We start from the raw sequence: 16,571 nt of genomic DNA, 5'->3' as shown, positions 1-16,571 counted from the left end.
TCTCTCAAGCTGCATGAACAGCTGTAAGGTGACTTGTGAGGATGTGGGAGCGGCCCGTGAAAATAAAATATCAGCAACGCTTCTTCTTTCTAATGTTTGACTGAAGTAACGTTGCCAGTTTTACGCAGTTTACCAATGCAATTGCAGTTTTCCAGTATCTGAAAGAACTGGCATGCAAAATATATCTCTGACTGTTAAGAACTGAAAACAGATGATCCAAGAAACCACTCCAATCATAACAGATGACGTCTTTATCATGCGGTAAAATACCCATGGCCTGCATTCTTTTCTGCTTCCATCTGATATCAGGAGCAGTGTTAGTTCCACCCTGAACATTTAACAAGCACAGACACAAATGCATACACATTCACACACACAAACAAACTGTAACCCATGTTTAGAGAAGCATATGTCTGGTGTGGGCTGCTGTCACAGATCTGACTTCTTAGAGCTGACAGCTTGAATAGGTCTTAACAGATTTCACAGGATCATGACACAAGATTTATCCTGACGATCGCTGATATTCCACTGCTGGAGATATTTGTGTAGCTGGGGAAGATTAAACATGTTTGTTTATGCTCTGAGAGACAGAGGAGGGCTAGGTAGTTACAGCCTAAACCAGAAACCAGGAGCAAGAGAAGCCAGCCAACACCGGACAGCAGTCCAAGGACTTTGGTTGGGCTGATGCTTATAATACTATAAACAGGGAAGCAAAATATTTGTAGTCAAACAAGATTGTGAATAGATTGACTTAAATATGACAGAGTCTAACTCAGCAAACAGCTAAATTGGACTTTAGCCACTTAGGAAACTGTTAATAATAGCATGCATACTGTTGATGTCTAATTTACTGTGGTAATGTAACCGTGTGGTTTTCACAGCATCGCAATAACAAAGTTCATGTTTTGGGTAATTTTCCACTCATAATGTCACTATCCAATATATATTGTACAGTCACTATCAGAGTAAGAGTGTTGTTGTTCATACAAATGCTGTGTAACCTTCGGAATGTGTCACAATTGTCAAACTGCAAAAACAGGCAAGGTGAGGCAGGGGTGCATTTGTGCTGAAAGCTGCAGATTTTTGTCCTCTAACTACAGGGGCTTGGGCTTCCCCTTCCAGCCCCCTATTTTCTGAGGCACAAACAGGAGTGTTTCTTTCAGAGCTTCACCCTGGCTGCTTCCTCAGCTCCAGAGTGCCTCTGTGACTTGCATTATAGTGAGGTCTCAAACCCACTCACCACCAGTGGCAACGATAAAACGCCATATCATCACCTTGAAGTCTCTGAAAAAGCCAAGTGGGTTGTGCGAAAACAACACAGCCTCAATAAGCTTCCTGTCTTATGAATATGGATGAATTAATTAATATTGTGGGGGAAAAACAACTGAGGTATAAAATGTGCACAAAGAAACGTTTGTCGTTTAATTTCCTCTGTTGTGTGGACAGAAATGCCAGAGTCCACGGTCACATGTATACCAAAAGGGAGCTGAAATGACATGTTCGCTGCAGTAAGCTGAGGTGTTTTGGGGGCAAACCGCTTATCAAATTTGTGTGGCCATTGCTTAGAAAGCCGATATCTCCAGCACAAATGTAGTTCAGCAATCCCATAAGAAAATGGCTGGTTCTTCCTGCACAGCAGGGGGTCTACTACAGAGGACCCTGCACTGACTGCTCATTTGCATTTCAAACACTGTCTATAACTGCAAGGGATTTGATGTTTTCCCTCACTGCTCAGCAGTCTTATATCTCCCTAGCTAATTCTCCAGCAGCCATACTGTCTGTGTGTATGCAGTACAGCCAGAATGGCTACCACAAAGCGAGGCTATCCTCTGTGCCTTTGACTGGGTTTGCTTCCATACTGTGCCAGTACCATACGGCACCCACAGTGCCTGAATATTCAACCTTAACTCAAAGGCTGGAGTGCTGATGGAGATGCCTTTATAAACTGTACATAACAGCTCTGTGTAAAAACATAGATATTTGACTATGTCCAATTCCCGACCTAATTTACGGTGCTTTGTTGATGCACATGTAGAAGCCAGTCGGCCTACTTTAGCAGTGTGTTCAGCAACACAGAGCCATGTCTCCATGTGGAGAAAGCAAACATGCTTTGTTTGTTTCCATAATCTGCTTGTCGATCACCTGAGGCCCAGTGAGCAGCCCGGCCTGCAGTGCAACAGAGGCAGGAAGCCGGGGCTGGGGACAAAGCGGCGCACCGAGCCTAGCCTGCCACCAGGAAGAGACAGTTTCCCTCACAAGGTCAGGCTGCAGTGGAAATGTATGACGTTTGGCTCTATAGACACTGCCTGCCTCTGCATTTCCTCCAATCACGTTTGCGATTACAGCGCCAGATATTAATGTGTGTGGGCCCATGTATGACTGTTCAGACTGGAATGAGAAACAGGCACTGACACAAATATGTCATCCTCAGCAGAGGCCTGATACAAGTAGATCTCGCTGACCAAGAAAGCTGAAGAGCTTTGTGGACCTGCGGTAACTCCTGACAATCAGGAAGAGAGGAACAGAGAGGAAACAAAAGGAAGAAATATTTCTATTATTCATAAAGTCCAGCATACAGTGGATAGAAAATGTCATTTCTGGGATTTTCAGGATGAAATTCACGATGGAAAATAAAAAGAATTGTCACAGTAAGGACAAATTCTACTAAACTAGTCCACACTAACTAATGCTACAACACAATGAGGTTAAATATAACTGTGGGTTCAATATTTAATGTCATTATTTTCTCTCTCTTGACCACAGTAAAAAACAGTACTGTATATATGTCTAAATACAAGAACATGTCGCCTATGGACTGTGGGGTGTGATAAGATGGCGTCTGTGTCTGATTACTAGTATTCTTCAGGAAATCAAATAAGCATTTATAATCAGTCTGTGTAGCATAACTGTAATAACACAGTGCAACACGATATTTGTTGTAAAAACAAGGTTATTATCCTCTGGGGCAATTAAATGCAAAAGGTGGTTACACAAGTGCATATCTAATAGTCAAAAACAACTGCCTTGTGGTTGCCATAGTCTCCGGGGATTCACCTGCAGTCCATTGTGTGTGTGTCTGTAAAGAAATACAACTTCCTGGGCTATTATAAGTGGCTGGAAATAAAATCTCCAAAAAATTAAAGATCATCTCTTTATGATCCATACTGGAAATCTCATGCTACAATAACCAGGCACAGGGGAAACCAAAACAAAACAAGACAATGTGAAACCTGAGAACTCGAACATGTGGACGCTTTGTCAACATCGCTCTCACGTTTATCTTCCACATGGTTCATATGAAGACACTAATATGGGTTCATATATTGGCATTAATGAGGGGGGCAGGGGGTCTGGCTCTGTGGTAACGTATGCGGGGCTGCGTCATTAGGGCTCTGGACGGATCTGGTATCACTTCAAACACTCGTGTGTCTCCTCCGCTGCGCACAGGATAGTAATAATGAGCAGGTGCCAGGAGCATGCGAACAGACATGGCACTGGAGTTTGCACACATGTAACAATGTTGACGCCAGCAGCGTCTGATGTTGCCTATCACGGGCCTGTTATACGCGTTACACACACACACACACACACACACACACACACACACACACACACACACACACACACACACACACACACACACACACACACACACACACACACACACACACACACACACACACAGCAATAATAAATAGCAAGTGGGCCAGACGTACGGGCTAATAATAATCACGGTGGTTTGCACTCACCCAAAATCCTGGTCCATCGATTTGAAGAAGAATTTGTAGCTATTGACGGGTCGGTTGTTGAGGACATTTTTAAAATCCGCTAAGGTGACTTTCTCCGGAGAGACAGATAGTTTAACCAGATAAGGAGTCTCCTCCTCGTCTATGTGATATATTATTTTAGTCTCCGCCATGAGAGTGAAGGGAGGACAATCATTGACACAGGAAAGGAACAAGGGTAGGCAGCGCAATAAACAGGCCTGCTATGTTACCAGCTACCCGTAGAATAACATAACAGCGTCCACTAATACATAAACCTGGACACCCCGCGGTGGAAAATACAGCTCCGTGTGTTGGACAAACACAGCGAAAATCCAGACATAATCGCGTTATGAGTGCCTGTATTCCTGCTCCAGTGTGAGTCGGTACGGTGGCTCTCTCGGCACTAAAACAGGAAGGGACAGTCCACATCCTTGCGATATGGAGTTGGGAATATTGCTATTTTTTCACAAGCTAATTGGTTAGACAGTGCTGTCATCTAGCGGCGTGTCTGGGCTGTGCGCCGGCCTTTATGACCGTCTTATACAACCCGCTCATACTGTACACGCTGCAGGCCACTGTACAGCCATGATATGGAACAAAGAGCAAGTGGCTTGGCTCTATTGTTTTCTTTTTTTAATTATCACCACTAACTCTGATAACGGAGGGATGTGAGCTGTGTTACGGGGTTGCAATTTAACGCAATATTCATTTAATATGGAATGTATATATACACAAATCAATTAAACGAAAGACATAAATATATTAATAATATATGACCATCTATTTTGGATCTACATTACGTTTCATTTAGCTGACGCTTTTATCCAAAGCGACTTCCATTCACACCCATGCACAGCACAGGGAGCAATTTGGGGGTTCAGTGTTTTGCCGAAGGACACTTCGACACGTGGAGCCGGGATCGAATGATGATCTTTGGTATGGGGAACACACACTCTACCCCCTGAGCCACACCCGCCTAATTACTGGTGACAACCCAAGGAATAAAAGCAATCCTGTAATTTAAAAAAGGAAACATTTTAAATCAAACTTTTAAGTTTAACCTTTTACACATTATTTTTCTCATGTTGTCTGTTTGAATACACCTGATTCACCCTCTGTCTTACACATCTGGTGCTCTGTGTCTCTGCACCATTATTGCAGCCGGGGAGTGACTGTAACAGCACTGTAGCGGCACTTTCTACCTATATATAGTGCAGTTGTGACATCACAACTGTACAGAAGTCCTCAGGGCTCGTTTAAAGACAAAGTTTCTGAATACAGGCTGTGTGCATTTCGCTGTGGATTGACTGTAATGATACTTTCACAGTATTAATAAAGCACCCCAACCATAATAAAAATGTGGAAATCTCGCTTTTTACAATATAGCACCTTTAAAAATACAGTAGCAGCACTGTGAGAGATTTTGGGAAAAGCGTGAAAAAGATGAAGTTGCACTTATGATTTGAGCTAATGGGATTTTCTCTCCAGTTAACAGGCCTATTAAACATGTCTCTAACAATAATTACAAATTAGTTATAATTAGACATCCATCATATGAATGTAACTGCTTCCTACTGGATGTGACTGATCACCCCAGGAGTGAAAATAGGTGGAAGCTTTTTTTACTGCACATCTGGTTACATTGTTTAGACGAAGAACACCACGTTTATGCTTCTACAATTTAAAACCATGGTTAATTACTTACCTCTAATGTTCCTTCCCTCATAATCCTAATCCTTAAAACTCAAGGCTATGGGTAAATTATGAATTCACATTCATCCGTATTCATCCAAACACCAAATATATTGGTTAATGTCTGTGGATCCCCGTTTAAAAACCAGAACGAATAGTGATGAGTCTGTGGCCACTGTTGTGAATCTTTAATAGAAGAAATATTTTCTTAGGAGAGACCAACATTAGAGTGTGTGCAAGTGAGCAATAGGCAAAAAGAAAAGGGGGTTAGGATTACAGTTTGTATTTCAAAATTACTGAGATATGCTCTCTTTTTCCTGCAGTAAACCTCATAGACGCACAGATTTGTACCGTGTCATTGACCAGCAGATTTAGTCATTAAAATTCAGTGTTTTACAACCCAGGGTATTTGATGCAAAGAAGTACTGCACAGCCCACAACCAAGTAAATGGTTAAAAGATATTTTTTTTGTTTTACCTGAGTTTTGGTAGACTGAGCCTTTAGTCCACGGTCCTACAATGTCACCCCTTTTCACTTGATAAGTTATCAATGAACAGATATATCCATTTGGGAAAAAAACATATTTGGAGAAGAATTTAAATCTGCATTTCTAAGAAACATAAAATCCACAAAAGAAAGTATAAATGTAGTTTTAAAAAAAGGTACCATAATCTGTTTAAAATGACTTATTACATAGCAAGCAATGTGCAGGACTTGCTCCAAAACAGTCTGAAACCATCTACCTACAGTAACTTTACCTTTTCAAATATGATGAAATACTTTTACAAATTACAGTACAGCAGAAATTGTGCAACAAAAAAAAAGGAAATCAAATCTACAGAGTGGAAAAGAGTTGTGAGCTTGCAGCTCTGTAAGCATGCAAAGTACACATAAAACACACTATAATAAACAGCATGCATTTTTACGAAAAATAAAATGAAAAGGATGTTTTAAAAAAAAAAAAGCCCAATGTTCAACATAAACCAACCAAGAGTTAGGATCAAATATATGTTTAACCATATTGTTATAACATCTGGTGAAAATGCAAGTTATATAAAACATGACGTGTTAAAAAAAATGATGGTGGCTTTTAGTGAAAAAGCTTAATGTGTTGGAGTTACAGCAGAGGGAGCATTCCTCCTGTCTTCTTCTTGGTTTCATCTTTTTTCCCCTTCTCTCCACGGCCCTTTACTCTTCCGGTGTTTGCTCTGGACCTGCCAGCAGCATCTCAGGAAGATCACACTCACTTCCACAGCTTCCCATCAAAGTCTGAATGAGGAGTTGGGATGGACAGCATTATTAATAAAATATAATGTTCATTTTCTGAGGCTGTAAGGATGTTACTGTTGGATGTTTATTTACTGAAATGCAACATGGCACAATGTCTGCTCACCCTTATTGCAGGCTTTGGTCATATCTCTCTCCCTCAGTAGGTTGTTTTTGTACTCTGTGGATTGTAGTGAATATACAGAATATCAGAAAATATTATTTTTAATGAATGTGTGTTTACTGCATGCGTGTGGATGAGGCTAACTGTACCTGAATTCAGAGGTTCTTGGTTACAGGTCCTCATCTCTGTGCAGTCTAATGACACTTCACCTCCGCTGACCACATCCCCCCTGCACATGAAATAAGAATTGTTCTGCATACAATTGGACTCAGTTTAAAGGGAAAATGGCATATAATTTACTGCATTGTAATGTCTCACCGATAAGATCGACGGAGGTCATACTCCAGACCTGAAAGATTTAACACACAATCTCTTTTAGTAATTATAAAACACGAGCTGGTTTTCAGATAACAAGAACAAGAGAGTTTAAGGGTTAAACACACACAAACACACACCTCTCTTTTTGCGTCGTCGAGTCAGCACAATGACAATAACAACGATGAATGCCAGCAGCAGGAATGTTGCCAGGAAGTAGCCCAAATGCTGCACGAAATAACCTCGATGGTCAGGGAGGATGACATTCACCACACGGGGACCCTCCACCTCTTTAGTCCCTTAGGGCAGAACAGAGATCAAATGTTTCCTGCTGTAAACTCAATTCTCTTATACATATGCAGAGGTTAATATAGTAAATATGAAGAAAATCCAATGTCATATGAAACAACAGTTGGATGTAGTGTAGAGGATTTACAGTATAGTCGTCATATTCTAACTGTGATGTATTGGATAGTTACATTGGAATAAAGTAACGGCAATAAACGCAAATCAAAATTAAATGCATTTCTACATAACTAAACCTTCTTATTCCCCCCAAGACTTATTCTTTTTCATTTGTTTCCAAAAGCCACAGAGGGTGAGAAAGGAGTTAAATGTCTGGTCGGTGGTAATGGCTTCCAGACCTGATGTCATACAGCTGTTATTTTTTTTTCTCCTCAGAAAAAACACAGGCTGACCAGAAAGTGTGAGGAAAAGAGAGGCGGATTCTGTTATGTGGTCTGTCTGCATGTCTGTATTAGTTTTCCATTTAGGCCTTTTCACGTCTTCTCACAAACAGAGAAGTTTTTGCATGCATGAAAAATAAATCTGTGACACTTTGAGCAGAGCTCCTCACTGAACTCTAAATACATATCTGACAACACTGCAGGCAGCTCCCAGTCTGACAGTGACCCGGACTGTTTGTGTAACGCTTACTGTTGATGATGATTATTACAAATGACGAGCACAGAAAATATAGGGTAGGCTTGAAAAACTAAGACCATAACAACTACTGTCTGCTACTAAACAATATTACAGTCCTATACCACAGATACTTTTGCAGAACAATCATTCAATGCACGTCAACACAGCTGTTAAAGGGTATTAAAAAACCAAATTGTTAGAAGACTACGTTTTTTTCAATTTCTCTCTAAATTCAAATGCAGCCTGATCACAGAAAAAAGTGGACCATGAAAGACACCAAATCTTTTTTGATCTTTATCTCAAGTATGACATTACTCTGTGGTCCCTCATTAAAGCAGCTAGTTTGGACACTAGTAAAACTAGGTGCCAGTGAGGGACTAATGAAGAAAACGTGTAATGTACCATCTCTGAAAACCAGCCATTCATGAAAAAAAAAAAAGTACTCTGACTTCATCGTCCACCTCCTAAGTGGGAGTTTGCTTAGCAATTATCACCTGTCGTTGTTTAATGTACCTAATATGCATGAAACTGCAAAGACATGTCCAAGGTCATTTTCTCTAGAGCTCTACTGTCAAAACCAGGGCTGCAGCCATGTCCCGGCAGCAGCCCATTTCCATTTTCTTGACAGATCTGACAAGACTGTATGTGTTAATGGCTATTTCACATATGCTGCACAGTGGTTACCCTGTGTTTTTGTTCCTGTGGGATATGCATCATTTGCAAGTCAATGATGTGAAGGAAAGCATCTTCATTTTCAAAGATAAAGATTTAAGTTGAATTGCTGACAGCTCACATCACGCCCTCTTCGTGACTAGAAAAGAAAAAAAAGATTCTATTTGCCACGAATAATTACAGAATTGAAGTGAAAAGCTCTTGTGAGATTTGTAATTTCAGATGATCGCTGGCGCCTGCATGAGCACAAGCACTTTTTATCTAAAAGACAAGACCAGCGGAGCGTAAAGGAGAAGTGAATTCCTAGATGGGGTTTACTCAGAGGACGCAGGCAAGATGCCATCTATCCACATGAGCATTTCTTCAACATACTAATGGAGCTAATACATGGGCTGTCATATCTTTACAGGAGGGGAAGATCTATAGTCTGAAACATACCTGCATCCCCTCCCCTTACTTTGCTCTTTCATGTCACAGCTGGCCCAGATGTTGAACAGATGTACAGTATAAGACTTCCTTCAACTGCTGGGGAACACGCCTCTACCAGAAGCTGATACACATCAGCAGATAAATAAAGTAGACTGGGACAAAGAATAAACAAAACTTGAGATACAGTGTAGCCAGTCCAGACATGTGGTTGGGAATTTTGGAAAAATGGGGTCAAACGGAGGAAAAAACACCCTCCACTCCCAGAATGACTGGCTATTGGAGCCTACTCCTCTGCTCAGCGCAGTTAAAATGTCTGCAGCTGTAAATGAAAAAGCAGTAAAAATGAAAAAAAGAAAAAGTCAGCTAGGAAAATGAAACCACTTCCGTTGCAGCCAATTTAAAGCTGTTTACTGTACACATCTTCTCAAGCCATAGCTGCAAATAGTTAACTCCAAAAAAACCTGCTGAAGGCTGAATTCACAGTCAACAACAAACAGAAAGATTTCTTTCTCACTCAACTTGCTTCTACATTCCTTCGACCTCCTCCCTCTCTGTTCAGCTAAAACACAAAACCAGAGAGGTCTGAGAAGAGAATTGGCAGAAGAGAAGAGGAACTGATACAACTGACCAACTATGCCTATAATTATAACAAAAAGTCCAGGAGCTGTGTTGTCACTCTATGCACAGTTCAGCTGAGAAACCATATGGGGAAAAAAATTAACCATAGCGCCTGGAAAAACAAAGTCCCAGTGATGCGTCTCTTTTTTCAAAATGACTTACTTGGCTCTGGCGCAGCGTTCTGTAAAATCCGGGGTGCTGTAGTTGGTGCGGACGGAAGTGGAGGTCCCACAGTGAGCCTGAAGATGCGTCTCTCATGAAGACCACAGTAGTGGTGATGCAGGTGGCAGGAGTACAGGCCTTTATCGACAGGCTTCAGTTCAGCAATGGACAGTGAGAAGTCCCCTAAAGTAAAAGCATCCTCCTCTACGCTCATCTTGTTCTGTCCAAAGAGAGGTCCATAATCCCGGCGCTCTCCGGAGGCATAGAGGTCAACCAGGCGGCCAGCCCTATCTGGACGCACACCAGGGGGCTGGAAGTCCCAGTGAGCCACCTGCTGCTGGTCCTCCTGGAGGCCGTCTCTCCACAGGGGGCGTCGGTTTACACAAGGCAATACCACTGACTTGCCCAACAAGACCACCAACACAGTCTTCTCTCCATCCCAGTAACGTCTCTCTTTTCGAGCTTGAAACATACAGGTGTGAAATACATTACTATATAATGTTTAATGCATCATGACTCATTGAATAACCTTGTGCTGTATGGTTAGGACAGCTCACCTGACTTAGTGACATTGAGCTGGATTTTAATGGCCTGGTGAATCTGGCAGTAGTGATGGTGTAGATTACAGGTATAAACTCCTTTGTCAGTTGTGACCACATCTGAAAAAAATAAGCGTCCAAGAAACCGTAAGATGAAATCTTAAACTGAAAGAGTGCAATGTTCATGGTGCTACTGAAAAACTTGGGGAAGTCTCACTGTTGATGATGAGGGAGAAGTTGCCATCACTGAAAGCAGAGTCTGTGAGGGAAATGCGTCCCTTGTTGAGGCCGTTGTAGAGCCTCTGGCGGGCTCCTGGGGACATGTCCACGACTCGCTCCACGGAGTAATCTGGGCTGCTGGGAACCAAGTCCCAGTGCACTACCCTCTGACGGTCCTTCAGACTGTCCTGGGTCCACACCATACGAGGGCTACGGCAGGGCAGAACGGCCTTAGACCCTGCAGGGAAGGTGATGTTCTGGGCTTCCACCACCACACCAAGCGTGCTGCTGCTGCCGCCGCTCTGACCCCATGCTGATACAGAGAAGTAAAAACATGAGTTCAGAATATCAATGCAGCAATCACAGAAAGGGAAGCATGAAGCACGAGCTACTAAGCATTAAGGTAGTGCATTGAGAAACAAAAATATCTTACCTCCTGGCAGGAAGAGCAGAGCAACAACTGAAAGACAAAAAAAACAAAAGTGATTTCAGATACATACTATAGCACTTAATTCATACTTGCTGAGGTATTGCATACATCAGCCTGATCACTAATATTTATAAGAATCAGGAAATTCTTGTTATGGCTCGAGGGTTTGACCTGGCCTGACCCAACGACAGTGGAAGATTTCAGTGTTGGAACAGATGTGGGTTCGGTGAGAGGACTGTTTGAATAAAAAATAACAGAGGAAAACTGAAGAAACAAGGCACGATTTTAAAAGACACGCTGGAATACAACAGCAAAAAAAAACAGCTGTTTGTGTTTTCTCTCTTCAGAGATAGGACATTTTCCTACAGTGCATTTGCCATTTCCCATGCACCTTTTCCCACAGTGCTATTTCATCGTGTGTTTACTAAAGGGCCAGCAGAGACACATACAGCCAGAGCTTACAGAGCCTCTATTCATCCCAGCTGCTGCTGGCTTGTTGCAAGGCCATGATCCTGAGGGGGATGAAGAACCGGGCATCTATTCAGCATATACTTCAGTCACACTGCCCGGTGCCTAAACCAAACACTTACACATGTATTTTTTACTGTCCTGGTAATGGCTACTGTGAGCTATAAGGGTAGAGGTGCAGTGGCGTTGTGTGGATACATTTAGTACATAAACAAATAAATAATTAAGAGTGTAACATTACGATGCACAGATAATACATGACTTATTATGACTTTAAATTAACACAAAATGCTTCACAAGTTAAAATCGACAAATTATAAAATCATAGGATTTAAAAAACGAAGAAACGTACAAAAAACAATTCCGGTTGCGTAAACTATATAAACTCTGTCCCCTGTAGTTTTAATGCAGGGCCTCTGGAACAGTTAAAAGACCTCTGAGGATCTCAAACTACACACAGGCTCGTACAGTACTAAGAAGTCAAAATACAGCAACAATTCAGAGGAGAATACTTTGACTTTCTACTTCACTACATTTGTTTGAGTTTATCAAATAAAATTGTAAAACATGATGCATTGTTATACGGTAGATTAATCTACACAATAGTCGTTAAGAACCAAATAAAACAGTAAAATGACATACCATTACGCATTATACTAATGCTATCGAGGCATTCACAACACTCACAGGTGAATTATAAATACTTTTACTTTTGACAAAGTCAGTACATTTTGCTTATACTTTACATAAATTAAGGGACATTATCGGGATTTGTATTGGAGTATTTTTATATTGCAGTATTGCTACTATTGTTTAAGTTTAAGAGTCTCTTGAGTACCTCCACCACTGACTAAAAGCAGAAAGTAACAGCTCAATCAAGTGTATGTTTAATCACTGACACTTTACTATATCGATGAAAAACAACACACTGTAAATTGAATGGCCCAACAACCAAAAGCAAGTTGCACAACATGTATTTCACACTGGTCGCAAGACCAAAAAGTGTTTCCATTCAGGTGTTTTGCTCGTTATGATGATTCACTTCATATGTGAGCACAGGCAACAGACACATGGAGTGTTCATTTCACCACATCCAAACAACACTTCACTGGAGCGCTGCTGCTACTGTGCGTTTATGCAGAGATGTTGTAAGTATGCACCATGTATATAATAATTGAGCAGTATTATTTCAGCACACAGCGACATCGGAGAGCAGTCCTCACAATGGAAAACTTGGGTTTTCTAATGAAGACTATAAACTTTCCTGCAGAAGGTAAAACAAAGTGTCCCAAGCCCTGTAATTTTCTCCAACTCTCCTCCAGACACACACAGAGCCTCTGTGGCTCACAAGGACAGTTTAACACTAAAGACTTAACAATGTGCTATTGAGAGTAACCGGCTATAATAACAGGCATTTACCGAATGATCTGCCCAATCACTGTAGTCACTTTTAACCCTGGGTATCACATGGAGAATCACTTAACAGAATGTCATCCCTATGGTACATTTTTTTTTTAAAAAGGGTTCAACTCAAACATAAAGCATGTGTTTACTCAGCAGAAGTTCTGTGATTCATGGCTGCTGTGGGTGTGTAAAGTTTACTCACAGCCCAGTCACAGGTTGAGAATAAATAACACATGTGTCCAGCTGCAGACTCAGCTAAATCTGTTGACTCCCCTATGGATACACTCAGGTGTACTTCCTTAATTTGCATATTCTATGCAAATTAGTACAATTGCAAATATTTTACATTGTGTTGGCCATAATATACAATGTGTGTTAGAAACTTGTTCTCTGTGTGTATTACTACAGATAATGTATATATTTATCTTCATGCAACTGATAGGGATCCATTTGGGACCACACCAGCAGGATCAGACGATGCCTGTATGTACTACACCTCAGTGGTTGTAGAAGTAATCTCATCTTTTACTTAAGTAAAAGTAGCAACACAGTACAGTTTAGAAATACTCTGAAAAAGTGCTGCATTCAAAATTTTACTCCAGTAAAAGTACAAAAGAATTAGCATTGGAATATAATACAATAAGTACTCATTATTGAATTCTAATTATTGATGCTTTAATGTTTATCTTTATCAGCTGCAGGTGGGGCTGATAGGCTATATACTGCTGGGTATAGCTGCACCACGGGATCAATAAAGTATTATCTTTATCCATAATAACACATCAATATTTACGTGTTGATATATATATTCTTATTCTGTAACTAGTAAAATAAAGTGTACAAATAATTATATAAGAGTAAAAAAAGAAGTACACAATATTCCCCTCTAAAATGAAAACAAAATATAAAGTAGCAGAAAATGGAAACAAGTAAGCTACAAGCACACACCCCAAAATGCACTTACGTCACTGTTTATGTATATCTGATCATGACTAAATGATCAACTTAATAAAAATAATTTGGGAGCATGGTCTTAGTGTGTTTTACTGTAAAAATCCCTTTCTGACTGCCTGCTGGGCCTGTCAAGAACACAAACATGTTACCTTCATGTGTCCTTGAGTATCTGCATGATTAGGATCTTATTTTGTTCAATAAAGCAGCCCTAATCTTTTCCATGCCCTGATGTCGGTGGCAGGTAATTAAAACAGAACCCATAAACATGGTTGGAGAGGTAAATCCCCCTCCTCCACGTCGTGCGGACTCAAAGCAGCCCACTCGTGGTGAAACACTCATTACTGACACATATAATGACTGGCTGCAGGATTGTGCTGACTCCTCGACTCAGACCACAGTTAACTGGAAACACATTGGGCTGAAGCCACAGAAGATCCCACATACACACTATCAACAACAGGCCGAGGCTCGTCAGAGACGCGTAACGTTACTGTACACGCAATGATCCGTTTCACTTTCAAGTCCATGAAGCTCCATGACTGTTCGGTTTCAGAACCAGGGTTATTTTAAAATAAAGGCCGTGGATAGAAAATTAAGTCAGATTGAGTAACATCAATAGGCTTCACAGGAAATGGCAATAGTTTATGAGATAAATAAGTACACACAGTGGTGGACTGTCACTTAGTACATTTACTCATAGCCTACTATACCTGTACTTTACTAGAGTATTTCTGTTTTATGGTACTTTATACTATATTCCCTTCATCTAAGAGGCACATATTGTACTTTTTACTTCTCCACATCTATTTGAAAGATCTACTTACTTTGCAGATTTAGATTGACAGAAAATATAAATCAACTAAGAAAGTGTGACCTTTTACCAGTAGTATGTAATAAAATTCAAATTAGCCCCAACTTTAACATTAAAATGATGAAGACATTAATGCATCACAAATTATAATGCAGTATTTGAATATAGGCTATTATTCTGAAATGGACCATTCTGCATAATGAGTAGCCCACTTTTAAGCTAATACTATTGTACTTTTGCTTGAGGAGGATTTTGAATGCAGGACTTTTACTTGTAACAGCATTCTTAGTGTAGCAGGTTAGGCTATAGTTTTCACTTAAGGATATGTCTTCCACCACTGCATATACATTAAATCCGGGTTTTGATTAATAGAAATGACAAAAAAAAAAAGCAGGCTACCAATAAATATAACAAAATTCATTATGTTAACTGTTAGGTCAGCAATAAATGAACAACAAATACATATAGTTAAATAGCCTAAATAAATACATACACAAAAGCACCTTTCTGGGACTTTAAATAGTAGATACGGCACTAAACTAGTTTAAACGACCATAACGCGGACTGTCCGTTTATTATTATAGAATTAAAGGCAACAAATAAAGAGGCTTGTTTAAAAGATTTTCCCACAGCTCCCACGAGTTTAAAAATAAATAAATTAAATCAATGATTCAGGCTGTTGGGTCAATCTTATATCTTACATGGCAAAGAGGTGCAGAGGGAAATAAGATATTTACAGTGAAACAGCAGCAGACCTGAGAACGGAACAGCGTTTGTTCCCGACGGGAATTTCTAACCTGGATCCAATTATGGAACAAAGAAAGTTTCCTCAATTTACCTTTTCTCTTTCAAAAGCAAGCAAGGAGAAGAACTTACTGTGGAGTAGAGTCATGTCGAGGTGCATCTTTGTCACAGTGCTGGCAGCAGAGGTCAAAAGCCTGGCAGAGGTGGTGGTGCGCGCATAAATTGGTGAAACAAAGTTGACCGAGCAGCGGCTCAGCTGTGTTTTGCTGTATTCCTGCAGTCCGGAGCTCCACACGCTCCGCCTCCACCAGCCGATGAAACCCAACACTTCGGTGCTGCAGTCTTGACGAAAAACATATGTCGCAGGCTACTATAACAAACATTAAATGTTTTGTAGAAAACTATAATATACCAAAATACACTTAAGGTAAGTAGCAGGTAGGTAAATGTGGGTAAATGTGAGTAAAAGAGTAGCACCGGCCACCAACAGTATCCAAAACAGACGGTTTGAACTGTCTATCAAACTGAAATTGACAGGTCCAATTACACAGAACTATCAAACAAATATACTTCTGTGATTAGATTATACATTTGTTTACAGAAATGAGACAGAAGGTAGAACAGACTTTTGTTTTCAATCCCAATCAATTGAGAAACAAACGATTTTATACATCAAACTCTTCAGTTAAATGTGTGACAATATCTGTGATTTAGAAGGTTATAAAACAAGTGAAGCAGTTCTTGGGAAATCTTCCACATAAGGAAGGGATTACAATAGATCCTTCCTCATTTCCCCTTTTTTGATCTTAGAAACTCTGGTTGAATTAAACCCCTTAAAAGGGAAGCTAATTTACTTCAAAGCCTATTATAAAATGATTTATTGTACAAGTTCATTTGGTTTTGAATGGTCACACAGTCGCTTGAAATGTTGGCGCTCTTCTTTCCTGTTTTAGTTGTGCTATAAAGATAACTAAAGTAAAGCAACAGTGGCAATTCCAGGGGGGATTTCTTTTCAGATTTTGCACAATGCTGC

At 40.4% G+C, this 16,571-nt stretch overlaps 2 protein-coding genes across 3 annotated transcripts in view; both read right to left on the bottom strand.

The window, feature by feature from the left end:
• LOC310951822 (putative segment polarity protein dishevelled homolog DVL1P1) overlaps positions 1 to 4,161 on the bottom strand; it is a 27,782-nt gene extending 23,621 nt beyond the window's left edge. For both annotated transcript variants that reach the window (XM_083920248.1, XM_083920249.1), the window contains exon 1: positions 3,750 to 4,161. In XM_083920248.1, coding sequence (XP_083776374.1) covers positions 3,750 to 3,919 — 170 coding nt within the window. In that variant the 5' untranslated portion in view covers positions 3,920 to 4,161. The remainder of the gene's footprint in view (positions 1 to 3,749) is intronic.
• Positions 4,162 to 5,676: 1,515 nt separating this feature from the next.
• Positions 5,677 to 15,790, bottom strand: LOC310952120 (matrix remodeling-associated protein 8-like). The gene is made up of 10 exons (XM_083920620.1): positions 15,671 to 15,790; positions 11,161 to 11,187; positions 10,726 to 11,040; positions 10,527 to 10,628; positions 9,970 to 10,431; positions 7,305 to 7,463; positions 7,168 to 7,198; positions 6,999 to 7,078; positions 6,853 to 6,906; positions 5,677 to 6,728 (listed from the first exon to the last, which is right to left on the bottom strand). The coding sequence occupies exons 1-10, from the start codon at positions 15,696 to 15,698 to the stop codon at positions 6,703 to 6,705; spliced, it is 1,284 nt and encodes a 427-aa protein (XP_083776746.1). The 5' UTR covers positions 15,699 to 15,790; the 3' UTR covers positions 5,677 to 6,702.
• Positions 15,791 to 16,571: the final 781 nt, after the last annotated feature.

The sequence above is a fragment of the Echiichthys vipera genome, assembly GCF_963691815.1.
Source record: "Echiichthys vipera genome assembly, chromosome: 9".
In the NCBI taxonomy this organism is placed as follows: domain Eukaryota; kingdom Metazoa; phylum Chordata; class Actinopteri; order Perciformes; family Trachinidae; genus Echiichthys; species Echiichthys vipera.
The sequence above is the reverse complement of the archived record's forward strand: the minus strand, read 5'-3'. Positions and strand labels throughout refer to the sequence as shown.